Below are 20,198 nucleotides of genomic sequence, written 5' to 3'. Positions count from 1 at the left end.
TCTATTCCTTCACCAAAAAGTAATCATCTTACTAATGTCTCGATTTTTAGCTTCATATTAAGCATTTTCATGTTTATAAAAATGCAATTCACTCTTTAAAAATTAAAATGTAATTTATAAACCATAAAATTTAATATTTTAAAGTATATTGAACTCACTTTTAAAGACATCCAACCTAATAATTATTTCAGATCTCATAAGTAACCTCTAGAGCCTATGTATATTATTTGTACACAAGGTACATTATTGTAGTTTATTATTAGGGAATATGTTGTTATAGTTTATCATAGGAAAGTATGTTACTGCAGTTCATTGTAACTGCTATATCTACTAAGAGAGCTACACTGGCACCTTCACTGTAGTAGCTTTCTAGTTAATAATCTACTTTAGCATTTTAGATAGCGGGCTGCAGGCCTAGATGACTTAGGAGTGAATTTCCTGACTTGTGTGCAAATATGGATGTGTTCACCTGTTAGTTTCTAATGAGAACTGTGATATTAGGTCTGTAAGTTTCTCATGGCACTCAAAATCCTTTGTGGAATCATTATCCATTCATTTATTCAACCCATCGTGAACTTCTTTATATTTTTACTTATTATGACCTCTTGGAGGAATGGACTTGGTCTACAAAGGGCCTTTCTTGTATTTGTCCCTCTGTAAGTAAACAGAAGAAATGTTCCACATGACAGCTGTTCAAATATTTGAAGGTTGTCAGCCTTAGCCTCTTTTCTCTCTGTCTTGTTTTTCCCCTGGTTAATTATCTTTGGTTAATTATCCTTGGTTAATTAGAGATTAGGTTGAGAGCCTCCTATGTACACGATCGTCTCCCAACTTTAGCAAGGAATACCAGAGAATGAGTAGGACAGTTACACTTAAGAAAGAGTTTTAAAAACTAATGTTTATAAACAATCTTTGTTTACTATAGTTTCCAAGCCTGTCACTGTTCTGAAGATCTTTCTGACTTCCCTTATATAAAAATGACTTTTAAATGGCTTTTGTGATTTTCCTCATTTAAAAATGACAGTCAATTAAAAAGAATATTTCAGATGTGGCTTGGGACCACTGCAGTGATTGACAGAACTGTTACCTCCCTCCAAGACTATATTTCTTTTAATGTATGCTAAGAATCTATTAATATAAAACTCACAATCAACTAAAATATATCAATATTTTTCATACATAGTACTCTTATGAACATATTCATATGGTAATATTAATTTTTCTTCACTGTGTATTTATGAATATATATTTAAAACCCTCAGACTACCTCAGTCCCCATTCACTTTTACCTCATTGTCGGCTTTTGAATTCATATCTTGACTTACGGTTCTCAGCCTTGGCCCTGCAGTCATTCATGCTGTGGACCTTTCGTCTTGGGGTCTGCCCTGTGCACTGCAGGATATTCAGCAGCATCCCTGGCCTCTCCCCGCTAATGCCAGTGACATCACCACTGCCCATCCCAGTTGTGAGAATTAAAAATGTTTCCAGACGTTGTCAAATAATGCCCGGAGGGTCAAAGGGCTGCTGGTTGAGAACCGCTGGTTTACTATATGCATATTCTAGATCATAGGAATGTATAGCAATACTTTTTTTAAAAAGTTTAGGAAGCTACAGAGAATCTTAAAAATCTGAGCAGAACCTACAGTGTGCTTCTCTTGGTCCACAGCTTTTTAGTCTCAGCTCTAGATATTATGACCCCAGTACGGCCTTACGGAATTGCCTTGATTTTTCTGAAATTGAGATTGATAACTTTTTTAAGTGAGTTAGTATTTTTCTAAATGGCTTCTCTTACTTTCTGAGACAAATAAATATTATAAACTTTATTTTTTCCTAGATTGTATTTAGTGGTCAGCCAGTGCTAATCAACTTCATAGATGAGAAGGTGATGAAAGTAACAGAACATGTTGCTCAGCCCAGCAGTGAAGACTCGGAGAAGAAACTTAGGCCCCTCTGGAGCTGTGCTTTGCTTGATGCGGAGATTGCTTTGTGATAGTCTCCCATTTAAAAGATGTGTGAAATTTCAGCCAATTCAGAAGAGTTTTAGGTTATGGAACTGCTCTTTTCAGGGCCAGTTTTTGGATATCATTTAATCTAGGCCTTCCGATAGCTAGAAAGGCTGATCATTGTTGACAGAAAAGAGAGTCCAAATTAAATTCTTAATTTGATTACTAGCAGTTTACCCTAGAAAAAAATTTTTTTTATTTTTTTTTTTTTTAATTAAATCATAGCTGTGTACATTAATGCAATCGTGGGGTACAATGTGCTTGTTCTATATACAGTCGGCAATACTTTCATCAAACTGGCTAACAGCCTTCACGGCATTTTCTTATTGTGTTAAGACATTTATATTCTACACTTAGTAAATTTCACATGTACCCTTGTAAGATGCATGTAGGTGTGGTCCTACCAATTACCCTCCCTCCACCCAATCTCCCTCCTCCCCTCCCCTCCCTACCCCCTTTCCTCATAGTCTTGGGCTATAACTGAGTTATAGCTTTCATATGAAAGCTGTTACTTGGTTTCATAGCAGGGCTGAGTACATTGGATACTTTTTCTTCCATTCTTGAGATACTTTGCTAAGAAGAATATGTTCCAGCTCCATCCATGTAAACAGGAAAGAGATAAAATCTCCATCTTTTTAAAGTCTGCATAATATTCCATGGTGTACATATACTGACTATGTTCAGTTTTACTTTCATCCATAGAGAGTTAGAATATCTAGCTCAGAGTTAGGACATCTAAAGAGCAATGTCCAGTGCGTGCAAAACACACCCAGAAAAGAAAAGAAGAAAAAAGGAGTCATAAGAATTAGAAATGAAGGAATCATTTTGTTTCCTGATGAAGAAAAATCTATTTACCTACTTGAACTTTAATTTTCCTTTTCCTCATTCATTCAATCATTTTCATTGAGTACCCATGTGCTAGGTGTGGGTGACCCCCCAGCCCCTGCTTTTGTGGAACTTTCAGTCTGCTTGGGTAGACAGAAGGTGATCAGCTAAACACATAAGTGAAATGAATTCATCTAGTTATGCATATTATGAAAGCATAATACAAATGAAAAATAACATAATATATCAAATTATTCATAGAAATATTTATTTTCAAGAATACGAATAACATCTTTTGAACTCTGAACAAATAAAATGTGCATCTTAATCTTTCTGAAGTAGCAAAAGTAAATTAATTATAACAGGCCTCAAATGAAATTAGGTCTTTGTGTCTTAATTGTATTATTTGTGTTTCTTTATAGATCAAAGTTTTGACATTCCAGACAGAACTTTTCATTCTACAAATACAACTTGGCGCCTTTCATCTTTTGAATCCATGACTGATGTGAAAGAACTTATCCCAGAGTTTTTCTACCTTCCAGAGTTCTTAGTTAATCGTGAAGGTACAGCAATAAATTATTTCTAATTTGTATTTCTGAGGGTTTGTTATTATTTTATAATTTTCCAAAAATAAAATATAGCTTTTGTAAGTTCTAAAATTTGAAGCCTCAAGTAAAAGAAATTCCTATATTTATCAAGTATATAAGTTTATTTTCAAATGAACTTGAGGATGTTAAGTATTTTACGGGACTAAATATATTTGAAAGAGTATTAGCTATTAAAATTATAAACGTTTTAATTTTGCTATAGAAATTGCTTTATTTTAATATGAAGGTTGTAATGTATTCATTAAAAATAAGTATGAACTTATTAAAAGCAAATGTAAACCAAAATCTCAGTTATTTTATGAAGAATGACAGAAATAAACATAAAGTACTCTAATCGGAACTGTCTGACCACTGAAAGGAATACTGGAGCATAAAACAGTATTCTGTGATGTGAATTACCAATAATCTTGGCCAGCTTTACGTGTTCTTAAGTAGAAGATCATTTAACACTTTAAGGGGTATCTTTTGGTCATTTTTCTGTATTGCTTAGTTCCATATTTTATGTGGCCCTTAGGAACATATTTAAATTTAGAATTATATCTTTAGGGGAGTTGGTGTTGAGTAAATCACTTTAGCATTTTGTTTTATACTAACTAGCCTCTCAGAGTTTTTTGAGAATCGTTAATAAATCCGTACATGTAGTTACCCCAGAATATGTTCTATAGTGTTGTCCAAGCGAGCAATGCCTCAGTCAAATATCAGCAATTTAGGGAACTCGCCTTGGAGCTTTCAGTTTGAGACGCAGACTTACTGCTTATTTTCACGGTCCATGGTCTCTACAGGTGTGTCTAGCTAGCTATGGCTATGTGACAAACTAAACCCCAACACTTAGTGGCTTAAAACAATAATAAATGTATTATTTTTAGTTTTTGGAGGTCAGAAATTCAGGACCAGCTCAGTCAGGTGGTTTTGGCTCAAGGTCACTTCTGCGTTTGCATCCAGATTGGCTGGAGCTGGAACAGGCAGGAGACAGGGCAGCAGGCGGGTGACAGACGCTGCTTTTCGTCCAGCAGTGTCAGTGCTTTTCCACCTGGTCTACCCGTGTAGGCTAGTTGGGGCTTCCTCACAGCATGGCCGCCTGGAGCTCTTCCTTGGCAACTCAGTTCTCAGGCAAGGGTCCCAGCAGAGTCTAGCGAAGCTCCCTGGCTTCCCCCCACCTGCAGCTGTGACAATCACACAGCATCACTTCCACTGCATTCTTCTATTCAGTGAGGAAATCACAAGAACCTGCCCAGATTTAAAAGGAAGGAGGATTTGCCACATGATGGGGAGTAGCAAGGTTCTGGAAAAGTATGCAAGACAGGAAATGTAGCCATTTTTGGAAAATATAATATCATATCCTTTCCTGTCAACATTCTTCTTGGCCTCTCACTATCTCAGTGACCTGCTCTCTGTGAGGTGCCCCCAGAACACCTGAAAGTTGGAGATGATTTAGTTTGAAGAAACCCGCTACTGCCCAGCCCTTCCCCAGCCTAACCCTAGGTGCTCCTTCACTGGTGGTTAAATGGACAAGTTCCTCCTACTGCCTATCCCCAAACCGCGCACATAGAATTCTGCAGGTACTTAGCCAGTCCATCTTACATCAACCCTGCTGGTGCTCTAAATGACGACCCCTGAGCTTTTCCAGATGCCCCGCCCCCATCCTGTGTTAATTTTGGATAACCCCTTGATTTGTATTCCACTTCATATCATTTCAAAATACTTCCAGTTTGCTGAAGATACTTCTTTTTTTCACAAGATCAAAAAGTAGACAGTACCTTTATTTTATATGGAACTTAAGTAGCTTTAAAAGATCCTTTTTCATTTTCATTCTATTATGGTCTTCGGTACACCATAAAATGTAGTACAACAAATCATTCCAGTTTTAAGGTAATATTTCTTTTAGGACAATTTTTTAAAATAGATACTTCTGAGATTTTTGTTTATTCTAGTAGACTAACAATTAGATACTGGCTCATTTACATTACAGAAAAACCCTCTTTTCCATGTGTTGGGATATATTTTTGGCTACAGAAGTACTTAGTAGAAAGGAAGTCTGAACAGACCTATAGACCCCACCATAAATTAATAGACTGTGACAATTCATTCTAGGAATATGTATTCTTTATGTTAGTTCAGTTCTTAACTTACAAAATACTAATATTTAATAAATAAAAGTAATATTGAATGTATCACACAATTAATAGTAATAATTCAGAAATGTTTATACAAAGCCTTTACTGGATTTTAATCAGGTTTATGGATGACTAGATATTGAAGCACTTGTGTTTGAAGATTTGATTAGTGGGAATATTTGACTAAGCGGTGGTTTTCTGCTTTTTCTTCAGTATGTTAAGAAATAGTAGAAAAGCTCTCAGGTTTCATGAGGATAGGATTAATTCATGTAGCCCTACTAGTAAATAAGTGAGTAATGAGCACTGATTTTTCTTATTTAAAAGGTAAATCCTCTTTGCTATTTGTTTTTCCTGGTTATAGCACAGAATCAGCTGTTTACTTGAAGTCTTCAGAGCTGCTCTGTGGGCCAAATGAAACATGCTTTTGGAAAGATAAACATTAACATTGATCTTCCCCTTTAGGTTTTGATTTTGGTGTGCGGCAGAATGGGGAGCGCGTCAATCACGTCAACCTCCCCCCGTGGGCACGCAACGACCCTCGTCTCTTCATCCTCATCCATCGGCAGGCTCTGGAGTCTGACCACGTGTCCCAGAACATCTGTCAGTGGATTGACTTAGTATTTGGGTATAAGCAAAAGGGGAAAGCTTCTGTTCAAGCCATCAATGTTTTCCATCCTGCTGTAAGTGACTCTTTGAAAACAATCTACATTTTTATAAGATACAATCTGAATATTTTAAGGTTAGCTGTTAGACTATTCCTTTAAATACCCAAGTTATCAAAAAGAATTGGCAATAACATTAAAATGTTGCCCAAGATTTTTCAGATTTTATATTTTGTCTCTTTAAAAATAAGTTACTACTGGGCTTGGCACCTGTAGCTCAGTGGCTAGGGCGCCAGCCATATACAGGGAAGCTGGTGGGTTCAAACCCAGCGTGGGCCTGCCAAACAACAGTGACAACTACAACAAAGAAAATAGCTGGGTGTTGTGGCGGGTGCCTGTAATCCCAACTACTTTGGAAACTAAGGCAAGAGAATTACTTAAGCGCAAAGAGTTTGAGGTTACTGTGAGCTGTGACTCCAAAGCACTCTACCAAAGGGGACATAATAAGACTCTGTCTAAAAAAAAAAAAGTTACTATCTAGCTGGGTGTTGTGGTGGGTGCCTGTGGTCCCAGCTACTTGGGAGGCTGACGCAAGAGAATCACTTAAGCCCAAGAGTTTGAGGTTGCTGTGAGCTGTGATGCCCTGGCACTCTACCCAGGGTGACAGCTTGAGATTCTGTCTCAGAAAAAAAAAAATTATCTGTTCAAGAAACATTTATTTTGTTTGACTCTGGGATGTAGAGGTAAATAAGACCCAAACAGGTTGAGTAGGGTTAAGAGTAAAGTGGGGTAGATGTTCCTGTCTGGCTGCGGTGGCAACGTCTGAGGCCTCAAGGGAAATTCCTCATGAAGCAGGAGGTATAGAAGCGAACTCTGAGGAGAAAGCTGTTTCCTGCTACTGCCCGGCAGCTACTCAGAACCAAGTACGACAGATTACCTGCTAATCCACTGCATGAGACATTTAACCTCTTTGTTTTCCTAACTTTAAAATTAAAAGGTAAAATGAGATCGATTTTGGATTCCCTACCAGCTGTAATTCTCTGTGTACATTATAACCAATCTATAAGTATTTATAACAAATATGGCTAAAATGTACACACTGTCCTACAGTAAAACACTCCATATCTGAGCTTATTTATGCCATGATCCATTCCCAAAAAGAAGTTTTAAAATAAAAATCTCTTTAGTCCATTTCACTCCATTATTATTTTTAGAACCTCTAAGGTAATATAAAATCATATGTCCTTAAGAGATTTACAGTCTAGGAGAGAGAAGACAGGTTTCCTAATGACTCTTAAGATAAATGCTATAGGAAAGTTTTTGATTTTTGGCTTTTTTTTTTTTTGAGACAGAGTTTCACTCTGTCACCCTGGGTATAGTGCCGTAGTGTCATAGCTCACAGCAGCCTCAAACTCTTGGGCTCAAGTGACCCTCCTGTCTCAGCCTCCCAAGTAGCTGGGACTATAAGCACCCACCACAACACCAGACTGGTTTTTCTATTTTAGTAGAGACAGGGTTCTCATTCTTGCTAAGGCTGGTCTTGAACTCCTGACATGAAGGGATTCTTCCATCTTGGCCACCCAGAGTGCTAGGATTATAGGCGCGAGCCCCCGTGCCCGGCCAGAAAGTTTGTTTTTTAAAAAGGAGTATAATACAGTTTAATTGGTGAATAATAATTTTATGCATAACAGTAGCAAATAGGGGAGAAAAGTATCTTTTCCTTAGACCCATCTTAGGTTCATGGGCTGGAGCCTCTGAAAAAATAACAACAAAAACAGATTAACAAGAAAGAAATGTACAAATTTATTTAATGTAAGTTTTATGTGAGACAGGAGGCTTCATAAGGAAATAAAGACCCCAACAAGTGGTTAGACCACTTGTTTTTATCCTGGAGTTGATGAAGACTGAAGAGTTGTGCAGAACTATGACAGGACACATCTGGGTGGGCTAAGTGAGATCAAATGAGGGGAATAGTAAGACCTTTTTGTGTCCTTGTGTCATCAGAAATGAGGCTGCTCCTTCCCTGTGGGTGTAGGGAAGGCACTTCTGTGAGGTTATCAGGACCTGCTTCAGGGAACGGGCAAAAAGTCCTTCCTACACATGCTATTCAGCTTAAAATAGTTCCACCAAATACAAAACAAAGGCAGAGCTTCAGGTATAATTATTCAGCTTCATTTACATTTGATCCTAAAATGCGATTTTTAAAGCAATTTGGAATTTTGACACTAACCTCAGTATACCCTGTTCCCACAATCTTGCATCATCCTTTCAGTTATTCTTATATAAAATTTACATTAAAAGTATCAAAAGACTAAAATATAATTATAAAATATAATTTTCAGCTGAATGGAATTTTCACTAACTCTTTAGGGCAAAACAAAGTGTAGCGATTAAGTGCATAGCCTCTGAATTAAGAATTAAGTTCAAATCCTCGTTGTGTGGCTCTGCCACTTGTGTGACTTTGGACAAGTAGCTTAACCTCTCTGCTAAGGAAGGAAATTCATTTGGGATAATGCCTGCTAACAGTTAAGTACAAATAAATGTTAACTTTTTAAAAAGGCATATGGAAATGCCTCTGACCTTAATTCACCATTCACTAATATACAAGTTTCGCTTAGAAACTTAAAAAGAGTTCCGGCTACAGGATTATACCAGTTGTCATTTGGGGTTTTTTTTTTTTTTACTACATTAAGTCAAGTAGCCATTCCAAATACCCCGGCTTAGATCAGCGTCTGTAACAGTATTTGATCCTGTGCTGGGAGTGATAGTGAGAGGAGAAGTATTTAAGATTATTTAATTTGTTAAGTATCTTTATTTGGGCACTTACAGGAATGTTATATCTAGATATGTAAATGAGAAAGTTGCTGTAACGGGTTAAACGCTGAAAGCTAAACTGTCCAGTGGGTATGCACAACATGGCCCGTCTGTACTCGGTTACTGACTGCCTGCTGTTCTTCATCTGTTCAAGGGGTGATAAGGTTAAGAGGAAACATGTAAAAATATCCTTTACATTAAAGAACTGGAATTTTCATTGCCGCTCTTTCAGATTCACTTACAATTTTCATTAGAACCTAAAAAATGGGCTCGGCACCTGTGGCTCAAGTGACTAAGGCCACATACACCTAAGGTGGTGGGTTTGAATCCATCCCGGGCCCTCCAAACACAATGACAGCTGCAACCAAAAAAATTGGGGGGCGTTGGGTAGGCGCCTGTGGTCCCAGCTACTTGGGAGGCTGAGGCAGGAGGCTCGCTTGAGCCCAGAAGTTGGAGGTTGCTGTGAGCTGTGATGCTACAGCACTCTACCCAGTGGGACAGCTTGTGTCTCAAAAAAAAAGAACCTAAATAATGCTTCTTTGAACTACCCACCAATGTTGTATTTTACTGTCATTTTTGCCTTTTCCTATATATCACTTTGGACAACCAACTTCTCCAATAATTATTTCTGTAATAGTGTTACATATGAAGTATTATACATGATGGTATGCATATTCTGGGGTCTTAAGTTAGAAAGCACTTTTACAAACATACCTAATTAAAACAAATCAATCAAGATACGCTATTTTTCTTCACCCATTCAGAAACATTGATTACTTCTATTCTGATCTCAATGAGTTCATTAATGATGTTAACCTGATCAAAAACATTTTAAAATCATTTCCATTTGAAATAGAGAAGAGTAAACCTTTGGCTAGAAAATAAAACAAAGTGTTGTTTTCTCCTTTGGTGTTATTGCCCAGTCTTGCTTTATTGTCTTTTGTTCTTTTCCTCTTTTACTCTACAGACGTATTTTGGGATGGATGTCTCTGCAGTTGAAGATCCGGTTCAGAGGCGGGCACTGGAAACTATGATCAAAACCTATGGGCAGACTCCTCGGCAGCTATTCCACACAGCCCATGCAAGCAAATCAGGAGCCAGGCTCAACATTGAAGGAGAGCTTCCAGCTGCCGTGGGGCTGTTAGTGCAGTTTGCTTTCAGGGAGACTCGAGAACAGGTCAAAGAAATCTCTTATCCGGTACGTCATTTACATTTTAGCAAAACCCGATTAGACTCCTGCAAGACGAGGCCCTGTCCCAGGCTCTGGGAACACAGAAATGAATAGCTTGGTCCTGAACCGGCCAGAGTAAGACAGGTGCGCCCAGCAAAAGCAATATCCTGTGTAGGGTAAATGCCATGTTAGGGACAGGAAGAGGGCTTTGGGGAGCTCGGAGGAAAAAAGAATTGCTTGTGTCAGACAGCAGCCTCCCTTACAGAGCAAACAGAAGGGTCATTACCAGAGAAAGCGTCCCAGGCAGTGACAAAATAGGATTTTCCAAACACAAAGAGAGGAGCCATCAGGACTAGGGAACAGTTTAAACACAGGTATGCCAGTGTGCACATGCCCGGCATGGTCCTGGTAATCGTCTTCAACCAGCCAGAGCTATGGATGTTACTCTTAAGGGGAACTTTACATACATTTCTTTGGCCTCCACAGATTGTGATTGTAAAAAGTATGAAGTAGGTATAATTTTTACTTTGAAATAGGAAAATGAAGCAAGCAAGGCTTAAAAGTGAAATGGATTTTAATCTTCAACTCAGTTCTTCATTATAAAAGCAGCATAAGGTGGTAGAATGTGAATTGTAAGGTACAGAAGATTTGCAGAAAGAAATGACAGAAAATGAACAGGCAAGAGAAAGAGATTAGGAAGGACCTTGAAGACGAAGCAAGGCCGTGATCTCAAACTGCAGTGAGCTGTGGTCCATTTAAGATGAAAAGGTTTTTCACAGACCTCGTTTTGGTAGTTTATCCTTATGTATATTCATAAATAATATTACTTTATGTCAGACAGAACACTAGATGTAAATTCTTTATGTTCACAGATCACATGTCAAATTTACATGTTAAATACAAACAAAATTTATTCAACCAATATAATTTAATTTTAAAGTATTAATATGATAGGCAATGTTGTTTTTCTGAACCCAAATCACCAGTGTTGAATTTCATAGTAGAAAGCTAAATTTTGATACTGATGCGTGTCTACTCTGTTTCTGAAGTCTCACAAATTATTACCACAGTCACTATTTTAAACTATGCTCTGTTACCTTAACATGTCAAAATAATTTCGCAGCACATCCCTGAAAATTAATAAGTGCCATTTAATTTACTACTATACTTACTGTGGTTGTTATGTTGTGTTTTGTTTTTTTTTTTTTTTTGGAGACAGAGTCTCAAGCTATTTCTTTGGGTAGAATGTCGTTGGCATCATAGCTCATAGCAACCTCCAACTCTTGGGCTCAAGCAATCCTCTTGCTCAGTTTTTCTATTTTTAGTAGAGATGAGGTCTCACTTTTGCTCGGGCTGGTCTTGAACTCGTGAGCTCAAGCATTCCACCTGCCTCAGCCTCCTAGAGTGCTAGGATTACAGGCATGAGCCACTGCACCGGCCTACACTTATTGCTTATTAAGTTAGTATATATAAAGGCTCCGAGTGGTATATCTGCTCACAGTGAAAATGTGGCACCAGCTGGTCTCATTCCTACCACAGGACCTTTGCCCTGAATGTTTTGTCCACCTGGAATAACTTGTCCCAGATATACTCCCAGTTTGCCGGCTCATTTTTTCATTCAGGTCTCAGACATTTCCCTGATCTCCATTATATGCTTTTCATACAGCTCTGATGATATCTAAATCTGATTATATCTAAACAGCAGTTCCATCATTCCTTGCCCTCTTCCCCTTCTTCATTTTGCTTCATAGCATTTCCACTGCCTGACATAATGTGTATGTACTTTTGTATTTATTTGTTTTTCTTGTCCGTCCCAACTACAGTGTAACTCCATGGGGATAAGGACTTTTTCCTTTTTATCACTGTGTCTGCAGTTCCTAGGACAGTGCCTGACATATAGTGGACATTCACTGTTTCTTAAATTAATGTCTTCTCTGATGCCAGTTTTTTAAAATTTGGTTTGCTGCCCCTCTCTGTGTCATGGGATGACATTTACGCCACTGCCTTTTATTTGACCCACTGTGAAGCCTTCCACACACAACGCCTTGACTCCTTGGGCCTTCACTGGCATCTACTGAAATGCAAACACAATCCCTGCAATTGAGCAACAGGATTCAGTTATAAAGGGGTCATCTGGACAGCTGAGGTGCTTCAGTTCAGCATGGCAGTTTCAAACAGTCAGAGCTGTTTGAAAAGCATTTAAATAAAACGCTCTTCTATGATACATACTATGACACAAGACAGTTGCCATTACCATCTTCATATGTGATTGGAAAACTAAAAGCTTAAACTCTGATATACATGCACACACACACATATGCATGTACATAAGGAATTTTCTGGCAAGGAATTGTGAATGATAAATCATGACTACAACTCAGCATATGTTTCTCTCAACTTTAATATTGATAGAATTTTGAAAGAGCCAGCTTTCCAAATACCTGGCCCTGACCTCTCTGTTCCCACCTGAGCATTCCTGAAGCTCGGCAGCTTTCCCAGAGACACTTATCTTGTTACACTATGAAGCCATCTAAAAGTGTACTAACGTATGTCCCCTAGGTAACCTGGCAGAATTATCAGAGCTCCTAAAGTGGCAGGATTTTTTTAAAAGCTGATGCGTAGGTCAATGATGCCATTTTTTTAATTCATTTGGAAAATGACATAAGCCAATTTCACTGAAAATCGCTAGGGTTTTTTTTTTGTGGAATTGACTGAAAATTGCTTAGTATATTGTTTTTACTAGACTTGTGTAGCATGTCCTCTGAAGACCTAAAAGTAAAACTAAACTTTTAAATGTCTTAGAAAGGGGAAAACATCCATTAAAAAAGAAGACATTAATAGATGACAAAATAGTCCAAAAAAGAACAAAAAGAATACAGCTGTTGGGAGAAGCTCTTTAAAAGGACATAATTTCAGATGGTGCCTGTGGCTCAAAAGGATAAGGCGCCGGTTCCATATGTCAGAAGTGGCGGGTTCAAACCCAGCCCCAGCCAAAAACTGAAAAAAAAAAAAAAAAAGACATAGTTTCTTCTCTGCTTGATTTCAGAATTTCTAGGCAATTATTTTTACTTGAAATGGAGGAAATATTTTTGTTATTGTTCATGGGCCAACACATGGGCATCACTCTATACAGAGTCTTGCCTCATGTTTCTGTACCCAAATCCTTCTGTACTTCAAGCTCCACCCCTTCTTTTAATTTTTTTACTGGCAACTCCTTCTTGTCTTTTCTTCTCTAGTTCTTACTGGCAATTTCTAGAATGCTCTAGTCCTCTCAATAAGCTCCATAGATAAACAGTTTTCCATTTATCAAACATCTCTTAAGAACCTACTGTGAATTACAAAACTCTAAGAAAAGAAATAGCAGAAGATATTAACAAATGGAAAAACATACCATGCTCATGGCTGGGAAGAGTCAACATTGTTAAAATGTCTCTACTTCCCAAAGCAATGTACAGATTCAACGCAATCCCCATTAAAATACCGTCATCATATTTTTAAGATTTGGAAAAAATGATTATTTTGTATGGAACCAGAAAAAACCCATATAGCCAAGGCAATTCTTAGTAATAAAAATAAAGCTGGGTGTATCAGCCTACCAGATGTTAGGCTATATTATAAGGCCATAGTGATCAAAACAGCATGATATTGGCACAAAAATGGAGACATTGACATTTGGAACTGAATAGAAAACCATAAGATGAAACTAACATCTTACAGTCACCTGATATTTTGGTAAACCAAACAAATACTGGGGAAAAGAACCCCTGTTCAATAAATGGTGTTTGGAGAACTGGATAACCACACATAAAAGACTAAAACTGGACCTGCACCTCTCACCACTTACAAAAATTGGATCAAGATGGATAAAAGATTTAAATCAAAGGCACAAAACAATAAAAATCTTTAAAGAAAGGTGGGGAAAACACTTGACGATACCAACCTAGGAAAAGATTTTATAAGGAAGACTTCCATGGCAATTGCAACAACAACAAAAATAAACAAATGGGACTTAAACTGAAAAGCTTCTGTACAGCTAAGAAAACAACAACCAAAGCAAATAGACAACCTTCAGAATGGGAAAAGATATTTGCATATTATAAATCAGAAAAAAGCTTGATAACTAGGATCTATAGAGAACTCAAATTAATCAACAAAAAAGACCAAACAATCCCCTATGTCACTGGGCAAGAGAGATGAATAGAACCATCTCTAAAGAAGACAGATAAATGGATAACAAACATGAAAAAATGCTCATCATCCCTAATCATCAGAGAAATGCAAATCAAAACTTCCCTGAGATACCACCTAACCCCAGTGAGAATGGCCCACATCACAGAGTCTCAAAAGCTGCAGATGCTGGTGTGGATGTGGAGAGAAGGGAACACTTTTATACTGCTTGTGGGACTGAAGACTAATACAACATTTTTGAAAGGAAGTATGGAGAATCCTCAAAGAATTCAAATTAGACCTCCCATTTGATCCTGCAATCCCATTACAAGGCATCCACCCAGAAGAAAAAAAATCATTTTGTCATAAGGACATTTGCACTAGACTGTTTATCACAGCTCAATTTACAATCACCAAAATGTGGAAACAGCCCAGGAATGGATTAACAAGCTGTGGTATACATAGCATGGAATACTATTCAGCCATTAAAAAAGATGGAAACTTTACATCTTTTGTATTAACCTGCATGGAGGTGGAACATATTTTTCTTAGTAAAGTATCACAAGAATCCAATATACTCAATTCTAATGTGAAGGCAGTAGATGAGTTAATATAAGGGTGGGGTAGGGGAAAGAGGGAGCAGGGAGAGGGGAGAAGGGACATATGGTGGGTCACGGTTATACCTCTTGGGGGCAGGACACAATTATAAGAGGGACTTTGGGCTGGGCGCAGTGGCTCATACCCATAACCCCAACACTGGGAGGCCAAGGCAGGTGGATTGCCTGAGCTCACAGGTTGGAGACCAGCCTTAGCCAGAGCAAGACCTCGCCTCTAAAAATAGCCGAGCATTGTGGTGGGCACCTGTAGTCCCAGCTACTTGGGAGGCGGAGGCAAGAGAATCACTTGAGCCCAAGAGTTAGAGGTTGTTGTGAGCTGTGATGCCATGACATTCTACCAGGGGTGACAAAATGAGACCCTGTCTCAAAAAAAAAAGAGGGACTTTATCTAACAGGTGCAATCAGTGTGACCTAATTCTTTGTACCCTCAATGAATCCCAAACAATACAAACAAACAAACTTGTGTTCTAGGCATGTAGACAAGTCAGAAGTGCTCCCTGTCTTCAGGGACTCACAGTTGGGTGAGTTTCCTGTGTTGACTTGGTATATGGCCTGGCACACTAGTCCCCTTATAGCTGCCAGCTTTAGGTATTTTAGCTAGATTGAAAGAGATGTACTTAAATTCTTCTCTTCTCTGCTCAAATTTCAAGGAATTTTGAGTTATTAGGCAAACATTTTAATGCAGGTTAGGTCAGAGCCACAGAATAAAAATCAATGAACACCTATTTATGTATGCTGAGCATAAGGAAGTGTAAAAGTGTAAAATAATTCTTGCCCCCAAAGAACTTATTATTTATATTACTTTCTCTTACTTTATTTAGAATTTAATTCTATATTTACAACCTTTTGAAAAAAATCTTTTCACTTTTTTTGCTTATAGAGTCCTTTGTCCTGGATAAAAGGTTTGAAATGGGGGGAATACGTTGGTTCCCCAAGTGCTCCAGTACCTGTGGTCTGCTTTAGCCAGCCCCACGGAGAAAGGTTTGGCTCTCTCCAGGCTCTGCCCACCAGAGCAATCTGTGGTCTGTCGCGTAATTTCTGTCTTCTGATGACGTATAGCAAGGAGCAAGGTAAACTACAACGCAATCAAAACCATTCTGGATATGTCTTTCCTAAGATTCAAATGTTTCCTTCTCATCTGTGCTGCCGTTTGGTTTTATTTCTAAAGTTTTCTGAGTCTTTAGTGAGAAGCTGTGATCAAAATTTGTGATTATTTAGTGCAAAGTAGGAATTAAAATATACTCCATGAAGAAAGTGAGAATTAAGTGCAGTGCCATTTGAGATGAGAGGTTTGAAGGAGATGAGAATAAATGATTATGCTCATAAGATGAAAACATTATCAATTTAATATAAATGTAAACTTTGAGGCTTTTGAACCCCAGAATAGACAGATGTATCTATTCTAATACAAATCTAATACTTCAGAGGATATAGTCATGGAACCAGGCATGGTGGCAAGTGCCTGTCGTCTCAGCTACTCAGGAGGCTGAGGAGGGAGGATAGCTTGAGCCCCAGAGTCATGCAGTAAGCTGTGACTGTGTCAGTGCACTCCAGTATGGTCAGCAGAGCAAGATCCCGTCCCCCCAAAAAGGATATAATCATGGATTTAAACAAACAAAACAAAACAAAGGAAGCAAGACAGACTTGAAAATAGGTTTTTAAAACATACACCCCTGAAAAGCAGTCTTCTTACTCCCACACACTGTCTCACTCAAAGCCAACGGTGGAAAAGGGCTGTGCAGTAAGGCCTTGTCATATTTCTGACTGTCACCTGGACACTGAAAAAGTAGGGACCTTTTCCACTTAAGTAATCCCTCAGGCTTTCCAAATTAACCATTTCACTGAATGCAAAAAAACTCTCCCTGCAGCCAGGCATGTAGGTGGCTTATTCCAGTAATCCTGGCATTCTGGGAGGCTGAGGCAGGAGGATCACTGGAGCTCAGAAGTTCAAGAGCAGACCAGCCTGAGCAAGAGCAAGACCACCCCCCCATCTCTACTAAAAATAGAAAAAGTAGGCAGGTGTTGTGGCAAGTGCCTGTAGTCCCACCTACTTGGGAGGCTGAGGCAAGAGGATTGCTCAAGCCCAAGAGTTTGAGATTGCTGAGAGCTATGATGTCATAGCACCCTACCCAAGGTGACAGAGTGAAACTCTTCTCAACAACAACAACAACAAAGAGAGACAGAGAGAAAGTTAACTGGCTTTGTGGTGATTCCCTATAGTCCAACCTACTCAGGAGGCTGAGGCAGGAAGAGCACTTGACCCCAGGAGTTTGAGGTAGCAATGAACTATGAGGACACCACTGCATTCAACCCAGATGACAGAGTAAGACTCTGTCTAAAAAAAAAATCCTCTCCCTACTTACTAGGCATGGACTTTGAGCCCTAAAATGAATGACTAAGGGCACCTGTCATTCTTGTGAGGTTGTATGCATGCAGCTTGAAAGCCCCACGTGGACCAGATGCCTCTCAGCAGCCAGCACTGTTAGCGTCTCACATTACCTGTTAAATGCCGTGCCCCTCAGAGTCCATATCTAACCCGCCACCCACACGGCGGTGCAGGGTGCCAGCACTGTGCCCGCATCAGTCACTTTAAGAAATTATGTTGGCTCGGCGCCTATAGCTCAACCAGCTAAGGCGCCAGCCACGTACACCTAAGGTGGCGGGTTCGAATCCCCAGCCCGGACCCGCCAAACAACAATGATGGCTGCAACCAAAAAATAGCCGGGCGTTGTGGCGGGCACCTGTAGTCCCAGCTACTTGGGAGGAGGAGGCAGGAGACTCGCTTGAGCCCAGGAGTTAGAGGTTGCTGTGAGTGTGATGCCACGGCACTCTACCCAGGGGGACAGCTTGAGGCTCTGTCTCAAAAAAAAAAAAAAAAAGAAATTATGTTTACTAGCCAGGCCACAGTTCTTTCAGGCTCACTCTTATTTCTATTAAGAAATGAATAATTGTTTTTGTAGCTATTAGGACTAAGGCGCACCATTTCACCTAAGTGTAACATGGTAGTAGGATAAGGTAATCTGTTCAATCATAATTATTATGATGTCAGTGGTTTATTCTCACTAGTATGCTGCAGTTAGTTATGAGGCATGTCATAAGTAATTCACTACTAATAATACTTAAAGTACCAAAATACGTGGATGATTTATTTTTTAAAACAATGAATTAGAGTACACTAAAGTTTGTCTCCACTGAGCAAAAGAGAAAGGGCTGATACTGTCACTTAGCATTGTGGGACTTAAATGTGTCAAATATCATTCTCAGCCTATTGTATCTGTGTCCCCACAGTCACAAGCCCCCGTGTGCCCTAGCATGGTGGCAAGTCACACTGCACTTCCTCGCAGAATGTATTTGGGCTTTGTCAGATTCTAGGTGTGTCCAGAGAAGTTAATGCAGAGGTTTCAGTCCTGGCCTGGGGAGCCCTGCTGCTTGCTAGCAGTGTGGAAAGCTAGTCTGTATGAAGCTTAGATTTTGATCCATAATGAAAGGATCTACCTCACGGGGCAATTTACTATAAAGATTTAGTGAAATAATGTATGAGAATGATTAGCACAGTGCCTGGATCATTCCAAGGGCTCACAAGGTATTTATTGGGCTATAAAAACTCAGCGCCTGGAACAAAGTCAATGTTCTGTGCACAGACCCAGCGCTGACAGTCCACACAGGCCTTCCAGAGGTGGTGGACGGCATAGGACTGTAGTTTGCAGCGAAAGTTCTACTCCTTAACAGCTGAACGTGGGATACTGTCATGGGAGATAGCTGTGGTTTGCTTTACTGTATATATACTATACATTGTAACCCCTACACTTAGACGGTTTTGGTTATTTTAAGCCCAGTATAGACCAATTACTGGAGAATTGATTGTGCCTTAAATTGCCTGAGGTGCTTTTTTCAAAATATACTTGCTTGGGTCCACTGCATCAGAATCTCTGGGGCTTGAGTCCAAGCCTACCAGTGCTAAAAATCAGTTTTCTTCTAAGCTCCAGTTTAGGATCTGTTGTTCTAATAGGTAAAGAATAAGTTTCTTTTTCTGAATGAAGAAAAAGAAAAGATATTGCATCTTGTATTACTGGAATCAGAAACAAGGGTTATGAGCACCTGCTGCTTCCCAGACCCTGGTCGATCTGGAAAGGTCTCAAGATTCACCATATGTGGTTCCTTTCCATGGCAGCGCATCCGTGTATTCAGAGAAGCTTACATTTTGTGAATGTATCCTAATGCCTTTGTTGCAAATGTTGTCAACATTTGGTGTTTTATTAACAAAACAAAGGGAATTCTGTGAATTATGTTTTCAATGTGCCGCTGATTCATTTAAGATATGCTCATTTGTTATATTCTGGTAGGCATAGGAATAAATAAAGCACATTCTCTTTCCTTTAAGAAGAAACATTGCAAGTTTCAAGGGCAATACTTTGTACAGCATTTATGCTAAAGTGAGCTATATTCAGCATAGATTATGAATAGTACTGAGAAAGGATGTCAGAATTTCCAAAGCTGTACTCCAGAAGGACATAATACTACATTCTACGAGAGAGAGAGAAGAACATAACCTCTGGGAATGAGGTCTAACGTACAGTTGGCAGGATCAGATTATTCCTTCTCAGGGTAGGTGTTGCTACTCCAGCAGGATTTCTTTCTAGCGTTAATAGATACCCGTACTGATTATTCAGTGCCGGGTATCTGGAAAGTTATTTAAACAGTGTCAGGTTCACGTTTATTTTCCATCATTGTCTGCTATAACCATTTTGTAACAAAAATTTTAGTTCTAAGTCAAATAAATCCCAACCAAAACAACACAAGTGAAAAAAGAATATAATTCCACTCTTGCAGAACCTCTTAGCATTAAATGAATAAAACTAAAATAAATTTTTCCATCTTAGAGATATAAAGATGACTTAGCACCAAATGGCATGTTCTGGTATATAAATTCAGCCTTTAACCATTGATTGATTTATTTTTGGCTGTCATATAACCATTGAGCCACAGCCATGTTATACTTTTATTTCTCCTTATTAAGGTGTGAGAAGCATGAACAGTACCGACATCCAGTGGTCGGCCATCCTGAGCTGGGGATATGCTGATAACATTTTAAGATTGAAGAGCAAACAAAGTGAGCCTCCAATAAACTTTATCCAAAGTTCACAACAGTACCAGGTAAATTTTTTGTGGAACCTTTATAATAATTCATGTTTTAAAAAGGAGTCAGATTGATAGCAGCTGGTTCTTAATATCCTATAATGGGTCCGGTCAAGAAGCTGGTGTGTCTCACTACTGCTA

The 20,198-nt window shown here is 38.9% G+C and overlaps 1 protein-coding gene across 8 annotated transcripts in view; it reads left to right on the top strand.

The window, feature by feature from the left end:
• LYST (lysosomal trafficking regulator) overlaps positions 1-20,198 on the top strand; it is a 196,209-nt gene that overhangs the window by 143,978 nt on the left and 32,033 nt on the right. For 7 of the 8 annotated variants that reach the window (XM_003797445.3, XM_023517645.1, XM_023517644.1 and 4 more), the window contains 5 exons: positions 3,251-3,391; positions 6,013-6,230; positions 9,934-10,164; positions 15,802-15,991; positions 19,939-20,075. In XM_003797445.3, coding sequence (XP_003797493.1) covers positions 3,251-3,391; positions 6,013-6,230; positions 9,934-10,164; positions 15,802-15,991; positions 19,939-20,075 — 917 coding nt within the window. Of the gene's footprint in view, positions 1-1,834; positions 2,137-3,250; positions 3,392-6,012; positions 6,231-9,933; positions 10,165-15,801; positions 15,992-19,938; positions 20,076-20,198 lie in introns of those variants that run through there. The other variant, XM_023517649.1, reaches the window with a different exon arrangement.

The sequence above is a fragment of the Otolemur garnettii genome, unplaced genomic scaffold (assembly GCF_000181295.1).
Source record: "Otolemur garnettii isolate 467f Iridium unplaced genomic scaffold, OtoGar3 scaffold00116, whole genome shotgun sequence".
Lineage (NCBI taxonomy): Eukaryota > Metazoa > Chordata > Mammalia > Primates > Galagidae > Otolemur > Otolemur garnettii.
Note: the sequence above shows the minus strand (reverse complement) of the source record. Positions and strands in the feature narration are given on the sequence as shown.